Here is an 18,379-nt window from a genome sequence, read left to right on the forward strand (position 1 = left end):
CCTCAGGAGAGCAGCTTTGCAGGAAGGGGCTCCAGCTGAGAGCATGAGATTTTTTTCCCCAAGACAAAATGCCTTTCCTATCCCCCTCCCTCTCCCCCAAACACACACATTGAGTTGATGGGAAACTGCTCGCGAAACAAGAAGTATCCCCCGTGGAAAAGTCTGAAAGAATTCAAAGAGTGAAACAGCTGCATTCTTTAAAAGTCACTGGAGTGGAGTTTGATGGAAGGTAAGATCTTCTCCATAGTGTTTTTTAATGCCTTTAAGAATTCAGTGACAGAGATCTAATTTTCTGTTAAGTTCCACAAGGAGGTTACAAACAAAATCCACCAAGATAAAACCTGCTGCTCAGCACCATGTGCTCGAGGTTTTTTCTTTCTTTCTCACTAGATAATCAAACCTTCACCTGGATACCAAACAGCAGAGGCTTAGCCATAATTTTAAGATAGAGCTCACACGCTGAAAGACAGATCATGTCTTCAGCACGTCCTGAAACATGCTGTTAGATATTAATTCTGTTGTAAAAGCGCACAACTCGAGGCAAAGATGGCTCTGCACTCACAACACAGCAATTGCCCCAGTGCATGTGAAGACCACAGCTCACCTCTGCCTGCTTACAACACCAAGGTGGGCCGGGTCTTTTATAGGGTGACAACATTGTAGTTTTACAGCCTTTCAGAATTACGCCAGGCTTCACCAACAGCACACTCTATGGAGCCAAAGGAACTGCTGCATGGAAAGGCTTTGGGTGGACTTTGGGAAGTATTCCTGACCTGCTCTTCCAAATGAAGCCACCACAAGGTCATGGAGAGGCAACTTTCAATGAAAGATTTTCTCAAGACGTCCCTACTTTAATGAGCAGCATGAAATGGAAGCAGTCAAGCCTGGCAGAGCTAGGGTCAGCTAAATACTCACACAATTTAAGTTGTAAATACGATGCACTTATTCACCCAGCAGATGGACACAGCTCAGAGCGACCATAAAACGGTGATATTTGGACACCAGTGCTCCAAGTTCATGCATTTGATGGTTGGACTACATGATCTTAGTGGTCTTTTCCAACCTTTATGATTCTATGAATCCCCTATATCCCCTATATCCCTATATCCCCTATATCCCCTAATATCCTATCTATATCCCCTTTAATAAAGCTGAAGACTTCTGATACTCTGCGATCACATACTCATTTCTGTAGCCTCCAGGATCATGCCCATACACACGCTCCCAGCTCATCCCCCTAAGAAGGACATGAGAGATGATGACGCTGTATGTTCATTGCCTTAAAGATATACGCTGCATGTCTTGAGGCCTGGTTGTTTTGGGGTTTGTTTTTTTTTTTTTTTTGCACAGGGAATATAATTGGTTTGAGATCACATGAATCTAATGAGATTTCTTTCCTGAGCGTGCAATAAAAATGCACATTTCCTGTCCACATCACAGACCCAGATACAGATGTTCTGGTTCTCTGAGCATGTCACATTACCCAGGTCCTTAGGAACACTGAGAGCTGAATTTTACTCTTGGTGCTTTGAAGCGGATGGGGGAAAAAGGCAAATTTATATTCTTTATGATGGCAGATTTTTTGCTTGCTAAGACAGTTAGCATTTCCGCTTTGCTTAGAGAAAAAAAAAAAAAGTCAAAAAATGCAATGCAGCTCAAAGCTGCCTTCGTTCTTTGCTGCAAATGAAGTTTTATGTCTCTGAGAGGGTAACAGAGCCAAAGATCATACAAAATATATCTCATGCAAAACAAGGCATGAAACCAGGAATCGATGATTGACAGCACCACAATGGCCCAAACAACACACTGAAGCCAAGTTCCTCTCCCAGGGAGCTCAGCTGCACACTAGTGCACACTTTCCAAGAGCAGCTCTGCCCAAATCTTTGCAGTGGGAGGCAAGGCAGCCAGCTCGGCATCCATGCAAACAGAAATACCCCAACAAAGTGGTGTGAGCACCTCTCCTCACAACCAAACGTTTACTTGCATGCAGGGAAAAGGCTGTTTGCATGTCTGCAGAGCAGTGCTGTACTGACAAGTCTCTGTGTTATGGGGGTTGTTTTTTTTTTTGCTCTGGCAGGGCTGGAAGTGCTCAGAGCACAAACACCCAGCGTGCACCACACAGCCCCAGCTGGTCTGGTAACAGAGAGCACACCCTGGAGTACAGATACAAACAGACATAGAGGAGCACAGAAATAACAGTGAATACCTTCAAACAAGCTCAGACTGCACGAAGCAAGTGATAATTTCAGAAGGCTCACAGGCTTACGGTTCCTCTGTTTTCAGGACTGCCAGGCATTCAGCACCATTTCCAAGGAACCAGGTTAAAATCACTCAGCTACATCCTCTGCCCACACAGATCTTTGTGCACCAGCACCTGTCACCGATCCCAGCATACACAGCCAGGAAAGCACTGAAGCAAAGGGTTGATGCAAAGCTACGGCTGTAGGCAGCAAAAGGCAACGACCTGACCCAAAGTGATGCTGTGGGTGAGGGCAGGGGTGCCGCCGTGCCCACAGGGTGGCTGGCACAGCCCTTTGCCCAGCCCCAGGCACGGCCCGCTCCCCTTAGCTAAGTTGGCAATGCCATCTAGTGCATAGAGGCAGAAATAGCACAGTGTCCGCGGGCAGACGAGCTGTGCAGCGCCAGATGTGCAGCCCAGATGTGCTCCCAGCTGGGGCCAGCAGTGCCACCAGGCTCCGTCCTGCCGCGCTCAGCCCTTGCAGTGCGCATCTACACAGCCTCAAACATCGCCTGCCCAGGATTGTTTCCCACCAAAGGAGAGCCTGGCATTATGCAGAAAGCCCCACTTGCCTTGAGAGGGAGGGGAAATCCTTTCCTTTCCTTTCCCCAAAGGGTTTCAATTTAATTGTTCCAGCTTCATCAGCTTGCGGTCTTACGGCCAACACAGCTCAACGTTTTGGCTCTCTGGCGTCACTCGAATGCAAAACATCTCCCACAGAAACATTTTTTTCATGCAAGACAAATACTCTTTCAGTAACAAGAAACATTTTTCTTAAGGCACGAACAAAGGGTGAGGTTTCTGCAGACAAAGGAACTAAAGGTTTGGTTTTATGGGGCACATTCTCTGACGCAGACCGAAATCTTTTTGCACCGGGGGTTGTGTTTATCCTGAGCTTTTACTCTTTCCAAAAATACATCTCATCTGATTGTAATTTTCACCAACAATTTAAAACTTCTTCTCTCTCTCTTTTTTTTTTTTTTTAATGGAAATCACTCGGCTTTTAAAAATACTTTTACCAAAAAAGCCACCATCCTTCACTAAGAATGTGTGACCTCTACAGGCAAAATATTTCAACAGCCATTGAAAGCAGAGAGCCTGTGAAGAAAATAAGTTGTGAACTTCTTGTTTTGTTGACAAACAGGTCCATGTCTCAATCCCTAAGACACAGCTCTCTCTCCCAACATTCTCCTGAGCTGTTGCTCAACCTGGTGTAAAGGAGACAGATTTATTTAAAGGTATGAAAAAAGTTGAAAGCTTTATCACAAAAAAGTCATAGACTTGCTGCTCCTCTTCGCCTTGCAAATGCAAATGTCCTTGGTATGCTTTATAGACATGAAAAGTCAAGAAAGGGAAAAAATAAGTTTACCTAGGCTTGATTTGGGAATAATTTAATAGGGAGCCCAGGTCTACCCACTTTCAACTGAAGGTTTCTGATCTGTTTTGTTTCCCCATGCCTGTACACCCAATTAGTGGGGTGATTTCTTTTCAGGTAGTGGCATGCTCAGGTTAAACCCACCTGAGCCATGCATGGACAGGGCACGAAGCTGCATGGAGTGGGAGGGGGACCAGCATGGGCTCAGCCCCAGCGCTGCTGGAGGCAGCAGGAGCTGCTCCATAGACTTGGAGCAAAGTCAGGGCTTAAGTAGCAACTGGAGGGATAAAAGCTCGTGGAATCAGGCCTTAAACAAGCTTCTGACTCACCACAGCCTTAGAGAATGTCTGAAATAATTAATACCGTTACAGGCCCGCATGTTAAAATAAATGAAAATCAATAATGTTAATAGACATTAATTCATGCTAATGGAATCACTCCTGCAAAAGCGGAGTTAATAAGCCCAGCCAGACCACTACCACCGTCTACACATTGAAAAGATCCAAAACATTTAAATATTGACCACATTCCTTTGAAATTAGCAGTATTTCCTTTGGATTACGCATTGATCTCGGCTGAGCTGTGCTTGACATCTGGAGCAGTTAAAACAGCAACCTGAACAGCCATAATCTGCCCCTCGTTTTGAAAGGAGAAAACCAGTTTTAACTTACTTGCTCTCGTTAAAACCACTCGGCTGTCTCGGTGAGAAGCCAGCAGAGCCACAAAACCTCTGCCTGCAATTGGCTGAGCTGCAGCTGCTGCCAGCGCTTGGGGCAGTTTGCATGGCTCCCCAAAATCCCTGCCTTCATCAAGAAAGGTTCCTGCACAGCCCTGACACTCACTCCTGGATGCCATTTTGTTGCTTTTTGCATTGACTCACCCAACCAGCGTGCGTGCTGTGGGGGGATTGGAGGGAGGTTTGGGTTGTTAGTTCTTTTTTTTCCCCTTTTGAAAAGGATGGAATACAACCTGCATGCATCAGGACAGGTCCAAACCCAGGTTTGCTCATGGCTGTACACAAATCATAGCATCACTGGACCACAGAACCAGGTTGGAAAAGACCACTAATATCAACCAGCCCAATCCCAACGCACCCCACCATGCCCGTCACCACGTCCCTTAGTGCCACATCCCCACAGCTCTGGAGCACCTCCACGAATGGTAACCCCGCCACTCACTGGGCAGCCCTGTGCCAACACCTCACTGCTCTTTCAGAGAAGAACTTTCTCCTAATTCTCTGTGCAGGGGAAAGTTCTCCCTTCCAGAAGCCTCAGTCCTGCGATCATCTGGAGGATGCCGCAAGCAGGAGTGACGCTGGAGTGGCCACCAAAGGCTCAGCAGAGCTATCTGCTGTATAGACATTACCTTTTAGCTAAGAAGCCAAATGTCAGAGTTATTCAGCATGAAATACACAGGGAATACAACACACCTAATTTATTTGGCTAATTATTTTCAGGCAGCGAGGCTCTGGAAGACCTCCGTCAAAGACAACAGCGTCTTTGTAATCTGTCCTCTCTCAGTCCTTGGCTGCCTGTGGGGAGTTGTTCTCCCACATACACACTGCTCCTCAAACGTCCCTGCTCAAACCCCAAAATCCCACCAACTATTTTGTGGCAACAAATGCTTATTTAATAAAGAAGTCTACTGTTTCTGAAGGCACACACATCCTAACATCCTCATAATGAATAAATAGCTGTTATATATTCTAAATCTCCTCCAAATGTGGGTATTCTTGGCTATTGTTTTTTTTTGGGGTTTTTTTGTTTTGTTTTCCTTTTTCCCCCCATGGAAGCAAGCAAAAGAAACAAAGCCACAAAACACAGCCAAACGTCACCCCCTCCCCAGCCATGGAGGCACCGCTACCTCACAGCTCTCAGTGCCTCCTCTCATTCCCCAACACGTTTTACCTGGAACGTCCTCAAAAAGAGAGCATGGAAAATTCAGAGCTGACAACAAACTCCTTTAGGACTGTTTCAGCAGGATACAGGTCCTACTGGAGGAGGAGGAGCTTTTTGCTTTATTACACAAACCCACGCATGCACTGGAGCACAAATCCCCCCACCTGCAACCAGGGCATGGTGAGCAAAATCTCCTAAACTCAGAGGGAGGGTCTGAAGACCACTGCACTGAGAAATGCCTCCAAAACCCAGCCATGAAGGCACAGATATATATATATGGGATTGCCCATTTCAACTCTGATACGTATCCACCCCATCATGGGGCTTTAAATGAAGGCATAAAAAGGAGGAGAAAAAAAAAAAAGAAAAAAGGAGAAAAAAAAAAAGGGGGGGGGGGGGGGGGGGGGGGGAGGAGAGGGGAAAGGGGGAGAAAGAAGAAAAAGGAAACAAACAAAAAAAGAAAAAACAGCTTCTTTGTTAAATCAGAACAGTTTTTCTACTGAAAAGCACCGTTGATACCTCCCTACGACCTTGCTTAGATAAAAGTCCCTGGAAATGCAGATGCACCTCCTGTTAACATCACTGAAAAGCCTCCTGCAGACTTCACAGCCCTCAGATACACTTCTTGCACAGAACAGCGAACGTGTGTGGCACTGGCGTGGGGGAAACAGCTGAGCATGTACAACAATTAGCTTTATAAATGTAAGGCTTCAGCTATTGTCTTAGTGGCCTGTCCCTGGGGATCCTCGGCGTTACTGTATTATTGATGATGCTAAATGGGGTTTTCAGCAAAGCTGTTTTGAAGGCTTGCAAATGCCAAAACAGCATTTCAACCCATTAAAGTCAACAGACAAAACCGTTTCTTCTAAAAATAATCACTGGTTCTTCCCACCAGAAAAATTTAAAAAAGCCAAAAGAAAAAGCAAAAAGCAGAAGCCTGGCCAATTCCTAATGTGCCAAGTTGCAGGCAAGCCTCATTTTACAGCGAAAGCTCAGAGAAAAAATCAGATGATGGAAGCAGCAATGGACATGGATGGTAGGTGAAGAGTGGCCACCCTCCACAATGGGGCTGAGCAACGCGGGCAACCACATTCCACCCTGCTAATCCCAAGTATTCCTGTTCCCAGGAAAAGATGGGATGTCTTAACTGCCACTAACATCCTCACCATTACAACATCCTCACCATTATGTGGATGCAAATACAGTCACGAGGCAATTACCAGCCCAGCCAAGGGCCAGGCATTGTGGGGCCGACAATAGCTCCTCCAGCCATTTAGAGGAGGAATAAATACCCTCAACCTTCTCCAAGATTTTAAGTCTCATTAGTATAAATGAGTAACCCAATTAATGAGGGTTTTAGCATATTGATTTGCATCAGATTACAGGAATTAATGACACACATAGCAGGAGACAAAGCAGCAGGGCATGAAGATGAACGGCGATGCAAAGCAAGGTGATGCAGAGCGCTGATTCCCACTGAGCCTCCTTTCAGAGCAAAGGTCTCCTATCAGCTTGCTCATCCTCTGCTGGAGATGTGGCAGTGCTGCAGGGGCACAACCCCAGGGTCCTCACCCCATCCTCAGTGCTGAGCTGCTCAAAACATGGTGGGCATTACTGGACCAAAACCCCAAGCAGGTTTGTTGGCTGATTGCTGCCCTTCCCACGGCATGGCCCATCCTGAGCTTCCAAGAGAGACTGGCTTATGAAACGTGCAACAAGGGCAGGAGGTGGAGATTTTAAGAGCTGCTTTGGGATGAATACAAAAACCCTTTTGTCTTAACAGGTCCAGGGCTCTGCTGGAGGTTAAAAGGAGGTGCGTTGTGGCAAAGGTGACAAAGACAAGAGGATCCACAGCAAAGAACAAGAAGTATGGGAAAAGCCAGCCAGGTCAACACGGAAACAAGGGACAAAGTAAATGACAGAAGGATCCCAAAGGGAATGTGGGGATCAAGGCAGAGCAAGTTCCAGAGAAGCAGCACCCAGTGGGAGGGAGATGGGAGGGCAATGCAGCACTGGGACGCACCGCCAGCAACCTCTGCTTGGTGTCACATGCAGGGTTTAAATGTGCATTTCTTACCTGGTAATCCTGCACCACCTGCCAGGTATGGCCAATATCTCCTTCCAGGCCCCGTCTCGGCAGGCTGCCCAAACCAGGGCAGCCAAAGGGGAAGGTCCCATTCAGATGAGGACAAAGAATGCCTTCCCCTCCCCTCCAGGCAGGCAGCCCCTCCTTGCTCCAACAGTTATAAAAGGGCTCTCAATCCATGTAATCCATTAGATACAAATTACAGCAATTTAAGCACACTTGACTCAGAATTACAGCTAGCCCATAAAGAGCTGTGTCTTCCCAGGCAATTTACACTGTTACATGCCCTCAGTCAAACCGCTGCAGAAGATTAAAAAAATATAACAACAAAAAAGAAACAAAAAACAAACAACAACAAAGTGGTGGTACTTGAAACAGCATTATCACAGACTGTTAGTACTGAGGTTGGATTACATTCAGGTGGTCAAAAAAAACCAAAAAAAAACCTGCCACTATTACACAATCGTTAGTCAACATATGTCTTGCAGATATGGATCACCTTAAATCATTAAATCATTGCCATGTGAAAGGAAATGCCACAAAGGAATGCAGCACAACTGCTCAGGACAGGGAGACAGCAGCATCAAGCCCAGGGGCACTGGTAAGGACAGCACAGGACAGGGCTGACCCAGAGGCATTCGCTCTTGGCCACAAATCCCACTCTGTAGTGGGATTCTCACCAGCCAGGAGTGGGACTACAAAATGAAGGTGCCATTTATTTTCTTCTAATGGGAGATGGATGTATTCAGGTTGTAGCAGCAACGATGCCCTCCAGCTCCCACTGGCACAAATCCTTGCTGCTCAGCACCCGAGATGTCCCAGCCGTGCCCGTGTTGGCAGGACCTGCCCATCTGCTGCCCCCAGGATGGGGATGTGCCAGCGAGTGGGCCTTCCACAGCTGAGAAATGCTGAGGTTGTGTGCTAGAAAGCAAAGGCAAGGCAGCAGAACTGACTTGAGGGCAGCCACACAGCAGGCAGCCACTTTCACAGCAGGAAGGTAGGAAGGAAGAGAGTGTCAGAGGTGTTGGTAGGGTGACAAACAGGGCCACGGGTTACTGTAGGACACGCTACATTAAAAGCATATAAATAAATGGGAAGGTTTTTTTGTTTTTGTTTTTGTTTTTTTACATGCCTTGCTCCGAAGTAGCAAGTAGAATAGCAGGTGTCAGTGCGAGCAAGGAGCCAGCTCTGAGGCAGAGGTCCTGCATCCAGCCAAACAACAAGCGAATGGCAAGGGAGAGTTCAGCACCATCAGGTTTCAGAAATAATCAAAAATTACAGCAGCTCCTCTCACTGGATTCTTTATTCCGACTCTGGAAGTACACCACCTTCTCTTTCGAAGCCCACCAGTACTTCATTCATTTCAGTAATTCATCTATGCATGGAAATTGTTCTTTAAAGCACGGCCACAATGGCAATGGTTATATGGAAAAAAGAAACACTGGAAGGAATGGAGCAGATGCCTTCTGGCCAGCCAGCAGCCCGCCTCGGTCCCACCCGTATGGTTTAGTTTATGAGCTCATGTCAGAGAGCCGATTTCACACACAAACACAAAATAAAAGCAGGAACACAACTTTTGATCATCCTACATTGATGTTTACTCTTGTTTCCTGTAGCCCCAGGTGACAAATCTGTCCTTGATATAGCAGAGGACTGTTGCGCTGTTAACAGCATCAGCTGGACATGTTTAAAACGCACGTCAGGTCTTTGCATTGTCCACTTCTACCAAGCTAGTGAGTAATAATTAGTAAGCAATTAGACGTAAAATGATAAAGTCAGAAACGTTCTTCTTTAAGTACACGCTGGGCAGAAGGCTCAAAAGAGGAGAATTTACAAGCAACGTTCTGACAGATGAACACTTAGGCCAAAAAGTGAGATGTTGGAAAAGTCAGCCACTCCGAACACAAGGGCTTTTGTTCCACCATTCTCTGAGCTCTGAAGAAGTTTAATTTATTTTTTTTTTTTTCTTCCTTTAACTTTGCCGGCCTGCCAGCTGGGTATAAGCCAGAAGGGTTATCCAGTCAGACCTTAGCGTGGTATATTTACAATGGTAGTGCATCTAAGGTTTGTTTATTTCAGGGTTAAAATTCAAATGGCTAGAACCATTTAAATAATTAAAGGGCAATCAGAAAAAAATGCCATGAAACCAAACAAATCAGTAAAAGTCATGGAAACCATCAGCAATATTTAATTCAGAAATTCTCTTTGTTAGGGAACTTAGCTGAAAGAAAACAGCTGGATGTAGTTCAACCCTCTAAATTAAAAACAATCTAACAAGGTCTATAGGGATAACTCTTTCAGCTACATATTGGAGACCAGATTCACTTCTACCAAGTAAATGTAATAGCACTCAAAGCTAGAAAGGAAATTCCTCAGAACTGAGGTAGTTTCTAAGTATCAGCACATTTTCCAATTCCTCACAAGGCAACTTAGCTATTTACAATCCATTTTTTCCCACACATAAATTTATAACTTTTTCAGTTTTATGCTTCCGTGATTTATTTTCTAAAGAAAAATAGCCAGAATATCCCTACTCCACTAACATCATGTTTTAATAAATAACGGGCTACTTCTAGCAAAATTAAGCCTCCAGGATTGTTTCCACCGGCCAAGAATACTTCATCTTTATAGCTTTGCAGAAATTTGGTGTGAAAATAAAGTTGAATATAACGCTGACCCTGAGCTAACAAGTAATTAATGCTTCAATATAAAAATAGAAAATTATCCTTACAACACAAGACTGGAATATAGCAAACTTTCTCTCTCTCTCTCTGGATTGTGTTCCTGGCTGGATCCCAGCACCCAGCCAGACCTAAAGGCTATACCTAAAGCAGGAGACACGCGGAGTAATTCAGAGTCTTTCTGAAGACTCTTTTTCACCCCCCCAAACTCTTTAAATTCTTCTTTTTTTCTTTCTTAAAAGCAAAATTTCTTTTATTTAATGAATTGCTGTTCATCACTATGCTGTTCCAACCACAAAAGGCACAGACAGAGAGAGAAGGGCATCTCAGGCAGTGCTGGAAAGCTGTGCTTGCTCAGTGCCAGGGCACCAGGTCCCAGGTGACCAAATGCACCAAAAAGGGGCATTTTCAGCCCAGCCAGATCCTACCCCCATCTGTCTGCAGCACTGCAGCTCTGCCTGGCTGGTCCTTCCCCTTTGCACCCAACCAAACCTGCAAGAACAAAACCAGCAGCCCCCCTTGCTTCACCCTCGGCAAAGTATTCCTAAAAACAATAGTAATAATAATAAATCCAGCGCTCATCTAACAGATTTGCAGTCAAGACAGATGTTGGCATTTGGATCTGTGACACGACAAGTTGCTTCCAACTGAACAAGTTTAATGCCTTATTCCCATGGGGGATGCATGTTGGGGACTGACCTACACGAGTTACAGCTAATTGCAAGGATCCGGGGGAACACGTGATATAACTCTTCTCAGCATCCACGAAACTGGATTTCTCCACAGTCTCTTCCAATTTAACCAGACATCCCGTAAAGAAAGTACAACCTGCTCCTGGCATCACCACCTTCCGCACATGGGGCGTTTGGCACGCTGACCAGCTCTGCCTTCATCTTCTCTTTCAGCATATCATAAAGACAAATTCCTTCCACTTCTTTCCAGATAAGGCAACTAACATAAGGCGGATAAATGGGAAGTTAACTACATGAAACACGTTTTCTGCTTGTTTGGTAATTATTTTTCCCCACAAGATAACATGATAAATAAAACCTGCTTCTGTACAGATATTCCTCATTTCAGAAACACATACTTGTTACATGCCAAGAGAGGACCGTGGGTTTCTTCTTCTCGTAAGAGATGTGGTAAAATAAAATAACATTAAAAAAAAAAAAAGAAAAGTGATAAAGACGAATGCAGAGCTAACTACAGGCTTGTATATACATTTTTGTTATCCACCTCTATCATGGACTCTTGGTGAACGGGACAGACTGACAGGCCCCATTCCTGTTAATCCCAGAATAGCAAGGGAAAAAAATACCAGTATCTTAAAACCAGTGGCAACATAGTAAAAACTGTACACTGTTGTCCATTAACTTAAAAAGCAAAGTCACTAGATGGTATAAAAGAGAAAGCAGGTGCCTTCTAACGTTTGATAATAAAAGTCTTGTTTTCCTCCCTATGCTGCACAATTATCTCCATTGTCTTTGCATGGCCAAGACCAAAACGCTAAGGAACAAGGCTGCTTGTGATAAACCGCTACTGGGAGCGGCAGAAGCGTTCACTTTTTTATCACTCTTGTTGGAGTTTCCAGTAACTTCAGTCGCGTTGAACTCGAACTCCGTGGAGCACTGCTGGAACTCACAGCCGCTGCCGCTCTCCTCCCCGCTGCTCTCCTCACCTGCAGGAAAGAGACACGCTGCAGCCCTCTGCCTTCTGCAGCCCAACGCTTTGCTTGCAAATGGCAGAAGAGAGAGAGAGAGAGGGAGAGGAAGAAGACAACAAACGCACAGACATTTCCGTGATGCTCTTGGTGTAAGGAGACGGCTGATGCCCCGCAGTGCAGAGCACTTTGGCATTGATGAGCCCCCTTTCAGAGCCTGCCAGACACGTCATTCCCCACCCTCCTCACCAACACGCTTGTGATAGCTGACGCTTAACCAGCTACCCTGCGTGTTAGCATGAAACCCAATTAAAAATAAATAAATAAAAGGCAAACGACAGCTAACGTACTGACGTCAATGAAGTCGACGTCGTTCCCACTGTACGCATTCTTCAGCTTGTTGGTCATCACCCTCAGAACCATGATTTGCCGGCGAATCACCATGTCTGGCTTGGTAATATCAACTTCCACCTCTGGGTTGTTCACTTGACTCGCTAAGCCGTTTCCAGTCACTGCAAAGTCATACCTACAAAGAAACCGCGGCGGCTGTTACTGGAGCTGCGCTCAGCGGGGACCATGACAAAGGGTGAGAGTGGGGAAATCCAGTGATGCCACCCCCCATCTGGTGATTTCCTGAGCCTAATGCCTTCTTCCCACACATTACCCCTCACAAAGCACTTCTTCAGTACCTCGAAGCCTTTGGAGCATGGAAAAATCAAACAGTGTTTTCAGATACCCTGTGCCCCTGTGATTGGAAGGCTAAGGAAAAGAATTTTCTTCCCAGTCCAAAATAAAAAAAAAGGAAGATTGGAGGTTTATAATAATAATAGCTTACAACAGCATAAATCAGCTTGCTGCAGGCAACACAGCAAACGAGCCGTTGAGCTGCCTGATGTCCAGTTAGATGACACTTCTGGGAAAACAATCTTTGGGGTCATAGCTACACCCACGAAACCTATGGGAACTGTGGGAGGCAAGAGACATTCTGGTTTTGCATAATGTGCCTTTGCAATCAAGCTGTGGTATTATAGACGTACTTCTTACCACGCAGACATGAGATGCAATTTCTCTAATAACCCCGGCAGGAAAAAACATCTGTGATTTTGAAAATGAGATAACATAACCCAGCTCATCGAAGCAGACAGCAGCCGTCCTGCTCTGCCTGAGGAGGTGTGCGTGCTTAGGTCTGCACTGCTGCACACCTCAACAAAGACAATATGCTGGTTTAAATGAGAGACTGAGCAACAAAACCCACAAGAATATGTCTCCTGGAACAGGTATTTGCAGTACTGTCCTACAGAGCAGAACTCGACACCTTTTATCTTATAGACCACAGATACGAACTTCTCTTTCTTCTGATCCTGGTGCTGGGCAGTGAGATGTAAGCAGATGTCTAAAGGCCTTGCTCAAACCCTAAATTTTTAAGAGTTTCTTTTTATTATTTGTTATCAATAACACATGTTGCTAAGAGATCAAGAGACCAAAGTGTGGATGAGCACTTCTAGCTGCTTGGAGCTATAGGGAAGAGAGTAACAGTGAAGCCCAATCCAGCTAGAATGGCAGTCAACAGGGGCCAGCATCCCCCAAGGTCCCCCCACTACTCCGTGCTTAGCTCTGCAAAGTCTCCAGCTCCCCTCCTTGCTGGTGCCAGACCTCATGTGCAGCAGGAGATCTGCTTTGAAAACCTCTGCAGAAGATGCTGATGAACAAGACCTCAGGAGAGGCAGAGTCATTTCTTTTGACAGAGTCCCAAACCATTACCCTAGCTGAGCAATGCAGAGTTCAAGGCACCCATGAAATGATGAAAAATGAATGCAGTGTGGCTCAATCTTGTGCCTCAAAAATATCAGGAGCAAAAACTGTAAATGCTAAGAAAAACTGCTGGAAAACTCTGGACTTTTTTTTTGTTTTTAATGGAACAACTTGGATTTTGCTTATTTCTTCAGTAAGCAAACAGAAGAAAAATAAATTTCTATTTCCAAAATAAAAGTTAAACAGTTACATAAACCATATGACAGAAATCCTCTGGCTTACTTATGTGTTGGTAATTTCTTCCTTAGAAGGATGAAAAAAAAAGAAAATTTGTAACTATTTTTCCATACAAAGTGTGCATGAAAACCACTGGTCCCCTTGGGCCATTGTCCTCAAACAGAACAGAAGTTGATCTTTCACCAGCCTCCATCTCCTTTGCCCAACAAGAAACCCAGCAACAGCTGCCGGTAAGCATCGTGTGAGAAGCACAGACTGGAGACACTGAGGTAACAATCAATGTAGGAGAAGCATCCCCACTCTTTTGGCCAAGATTTTGTACACATTGCTTTCCTAAATCTGCAAGCAGTCAGTAAAACATCTAGGTGCAGAGAGATGCTGCATCTGGATATACCCTGAAAACAAGCCACCACACAGGGCTTAAACAACCCTTTAGTTTTGCTTTAGTGAAGCACTGGCACAGGTTGCCCAGAGAGGTGGCGGATACCTCATCCCTGGAAACATCTGAGGTCAGGCTGGACCAGTCTCTGAACAACTTGACTGAGCTGCAGGTGCCCCTTTGCCCCTTTTCAGTGCAAGAGAGTTGGACTAGATGGCCTCTAAAAATCCCTTCCAACTGAACAATTCTACAGTTCATTCAAGCTCCCCTGCCTACATGAAGGGAGCAGCCTGTGTGCGTGTTCCTAAGAGTAAAGGGCTCGAAAGTAAAGTGCTGGGCTGCCCAGGGGGATGGCTGGGGCAGGAGGGGAGTGTTCACCCAGCACAGCCGCGTCTCCAAACCTGCTCTTGGCGCTCCCGTTCCAGCACTCATTCTCATTGCCCGTGCCCACTGATATCTTTTCATCACTGCAAATATTGCCAGGGAGAGATGACCAAAACTTTTTGGCCTGCTTCAGCTTTTCTTTCACATCAGTAACCTATTAAAAAAAAAAAAAAAAAAGAAATGCAGGACACAGTCCAGAATACCAAAGACTCATTAAAAGTGAAGCTGGAAAGGTATTTTTATCACAACAGACGTGCACAGGCCAGCTCGTTAGGCTGCATGTAAAGCTGCGTCGTTTTGATGGTTGATTTACTTTTTTAATACAAAATTAAACACCACTCTTCAAACACATATTACTCATAAGCGAAGCCTTTAAAACAGGCACTTTCTGACACACAAGCATTGAGGTAATTCACATGCAGAGCCACGGGCAGACTACACCCCTCAGAGAGTTTAAGACAGCCAAGGAGTATTAAAAAACCCTATAAATCACCAATGGAAAAAGCACACTGCTCAACATGGGGGAGCAGCACCCGAGTGGTACCAGCAGGACGGGGCACTCACCAGCCTGTCCAAGCTCGTGCCTGCAGCTGTGGTCGGCCGCTCTTCAGGGTTGTAGGGTCTGAAACGAGCACTGAAACCACCCTCAGAGACGGAGCGAGCGGTTCGACCTTGGGCGAGTGTTTTTGGCTGGCCACATCCCTGGAAAACCTGGGCAAGGGAAAGAAACGAGCTTAGAAAACGGGAGCTCACAAGAGGCCTCCACTTTGGAGCCTGCAGACCGCCCTTCAAAATAATAAATCAGCTCTCTGTATACTTGAAAAGGCATTAAGGAAAAAAAAAAAAACAAACACAAATCAACTAGAATAGGGGAATATAAGAGACCGGATAAATAAAACCTGTGCACCTGTTGTCCATTTACCTTCTGAGACACTTGCATGCTGTTCTCCTGCATATTCATGATTGCATCTGAAATTTTCACATCAATGGGGTCCATGACTGACTCAATATTAAAAGGCCCCTCCAGCCTCTCTGCGACCAGCAGCATTGAACCTAACACAGAGAGAAGCAAAGGTTTTTAACGGAGCTGCCTCAAAGATAACTCTCACCAGCATCCCCCCAGACACCTGTAAAAGGCAACATGGTGTTGGCATTTGGAACTCCACACGACGCAATGTGAACAAGACACTGAGACAAGATGCAGTGATGACCTGGTCAGTGAGGACCATGAAGGTGCCACTGCAGTGTTGCTTCTGACCAGCACGCATCTCCAGGAAACATTCTACTGCATTCCCAGAGGTTGGAACATCACCAGGCTGCTTGTCGGCACTTCCCAGCCTGCCAGCACCTGGCCACGGGCTCATACACATCAAAAGCAGCACTAAATGAGGGAGAGCCTTTGCAGTTTGCCAGAAGGCAGTCTGTAATCAGCTACTCCCATTAGAACAAGCATTACTAAAACCCTCCTCTCCATACTCCATACTTATTTATTAAAGGTTTCCTTGTGTCATTTGTTTTTAGAGACTGCTTTCAGCGCTGAGAGAAAGGCACCAGGGTCTTTGTGCTAGTCCTGAAGATGACACCAACATAGAACACCGCAGCCTCATCCTTACAAAAAGCTCCAGACTTTGCTGTGCCTGGAGAAGAAAGATGATTGCACAGTCTGGCCTTGCGTGGACAATTTACTCAAGGAAGGTGGCAAGAGAGCAGGGTAAATGCTTGGCACATGTCTACTAAAGGGGCTATGGAAAAGTCCCTCAGCCAACACTAGGTCAGTCTTCCCATGCTGACGTGCACGTATTCATCAAAAACATCATTAAGCAGAGGAGTTACTGAGCTTCCATTACTTCCACCTGGAAATTATTATTAGTGTTGAAGATTTCAACCTGCGTTGCTTTCAAGCCTTTCCCAAGTCACTCCTGAATGGCAGCTCCAGGCACACGTCTTGTGCTAAGTGCTCATCTTTTCTTGCCCATTGCATCGCTTTCTCTGCAGTCTTTCCATCCCCAAAGCACTGTTCTCTCCTCTCCTGCATCACTTCACGCTGCTATGCCACAAACTCCTAATTTTGTCTTTGCATTGAACTCTTTGAATTCCCCCCGCTGTGACGCAAAGGCCAGCGCCATGGCCCCAAGAGAGCCCTGTCCCAAGGAGCTCCTCCCTCCTCCCAAGGATACGCCTGTTCTCCTCCATTAAGGAGAAATGGGTGTTTCACATTCAGCCTATTAATTTCCCTTGAAAAGTGTTTCTAGTGACATTCATTCTCCTCCTTAAGTGCAGAAGGGTACTTAGGAAAAGCAGAAAACTTCTGTGGACTTTGCTTATCATTTAAAGTCCATTAAAGATGCTCCACACGTGAAACAATTTACTGATAGCGCTGCCTCAGTGTCTAATTCTTTTTAAATGAAAAAACACCACCCTAAAAATTATAAATATATATAATCAAGCTACTTGCATATTTATAAAATTTAAAAAATCTATACGTCCCAAGAACTCAACACCAAGACCACCACACAAGCTGCAGAAGCATTCCTAGCCGAGAAACGCAGTCTGTAATGACAACTCAGTGTAATAAAGTGACTGGGCATTAATTAAGGACTGATCAGTGGATCAAGGCAACCTAAAAATTGCTTTGGAGGAAATGCAGCATCAGAGGGACCAGGGGTGCCATCCAAGGGATGTTTAGGGACAAAACCCACCAGGAGCTCAGCACCCAGGAAACACCCTCACCCTGCAGATGGACAAAACCACCATTAATGCTGGAGCTGCTGCAGGGCACGGCTGGAATTTGGCCGTCAGTGACTACAAACAGGTCTGGACTAAATGCATTTTCTTTTTTTTTTTTTAAGAAGGTAATAACAAACGAAACAAAGAATCTTAGACTGCATTGTGGTGGGCTCCAATAAAGTGATGCTTCAAATCTCTGAGTAATGACTGCTAGCATGAATATACCATTGTGCCAGGGGGGAGAAAAATGCTTTTGATGTGCTACCAAATGGAGACTTTTGTAAACAAGTGGAGCACAACTTAAATGTGTTCATCATTGTCAAAGCGCTTGCGGTTTTTCACGCGCATAAAGAACATCCCATCACAGTTTGCAGGAAGCTGCTCGTTTCAAATAAAAATATTATGAATGGGCAGATAATAAAAGCACGTTTAAAAAAAAAAAAAAAAAAAAAAAAAAAAGCATAGTTTTAAAAGAAAAAAAAAAATCATTCCATTTTGTAACTACTTAATTCTCCGAGTGGCCGGGGAAGGCCGCAGATCAATAAAGTGTTTGTGAAAGACTGAAAGGAAACATAAACCCCGATTCTTCTGGCTGTTTGGCGTCTTTGTAAACTTTGAGCCGGGCAGGCCATACACAAGACCATGGGAATGTAGAGCGAATTGGGCCCTTTGTTACCGATGGTGCCATGGCGTTACATGTATCACAGAGAAGGAATGCAGCCTCTGCTTTGACTGCCGATATAGAAAATGCATTCGGCCTCCAGCAGAGCTGCCAAAGCTGGCTATAAAAGATAAGGAAAGTAATAATTGCCTTTGGAGAATACATTCGACTGTAGCTCTTCACGAGCGGCGTTAGATACTGGCAAGGAGCACTAAATGAAACCAACTTTCATTAAAAAGAAAAATAAAAGGAGGGGAGAAGGGGGCTCCATCCAGCCCTCAGTTTTGATTCGGGGGCCAT

The 18,379-nt window shown here is 45.2% G+C and overlaps 1 protein-coding gene across 1 annotated transcript in view; it reads right to left on the bottom strand.

Moving 5' to 3' along the window:
* Nucleotides 1-8,883: 8,883 nt before the first annotated feature.
* The window catches only part of GPC4 (glypican 4), a 62,779-nt gene continuing 53,283 nt past the window's right edge, over nt 8,884-18,379 (bottom strand). Inside the window, exons 5-9 of the mRNA XM_042876437.1 lie at nt 15,614-15,744; nt 15,256-15,402; nt 14,709-14,845; nt 12,290-12,465; nt 8,884-11,957 (exon numbers count right to left, since the gene is read on the bottom strand). Of these exons, the coding sequence (XP_042732371.1) occupies nt 11,749-11,957; nt 12,290-12,465; nt 14,709-14,845; nt 15,256-15,402; nt 15,614-15,744 (800 nt within the window). The 3' untranslated portion in view covers nt 8,884-11,748. The remainder of the gene's footprint in view (nt 11,958-12,289; nt 12,466-14,708; nt 14,846-15,255; nt 15,403-15,613; nt 15,745-18,379) is intronic.

This window comes from Lagopus leucura, unplaced genomic scaffold, assembly GCF_019238085.1.
Source record: "Lagopus leucura isolate 7727_CA_CO unplaced genomic scaffold, USGS_WTPT01 Super-Scaffold_100016, whole genome shotgun sequence".
NCBI lineage: Eukaryota > Metazoa > Chordata > Aves > Galliformes > Phasianidae > Lagopus > Lagopus leucura.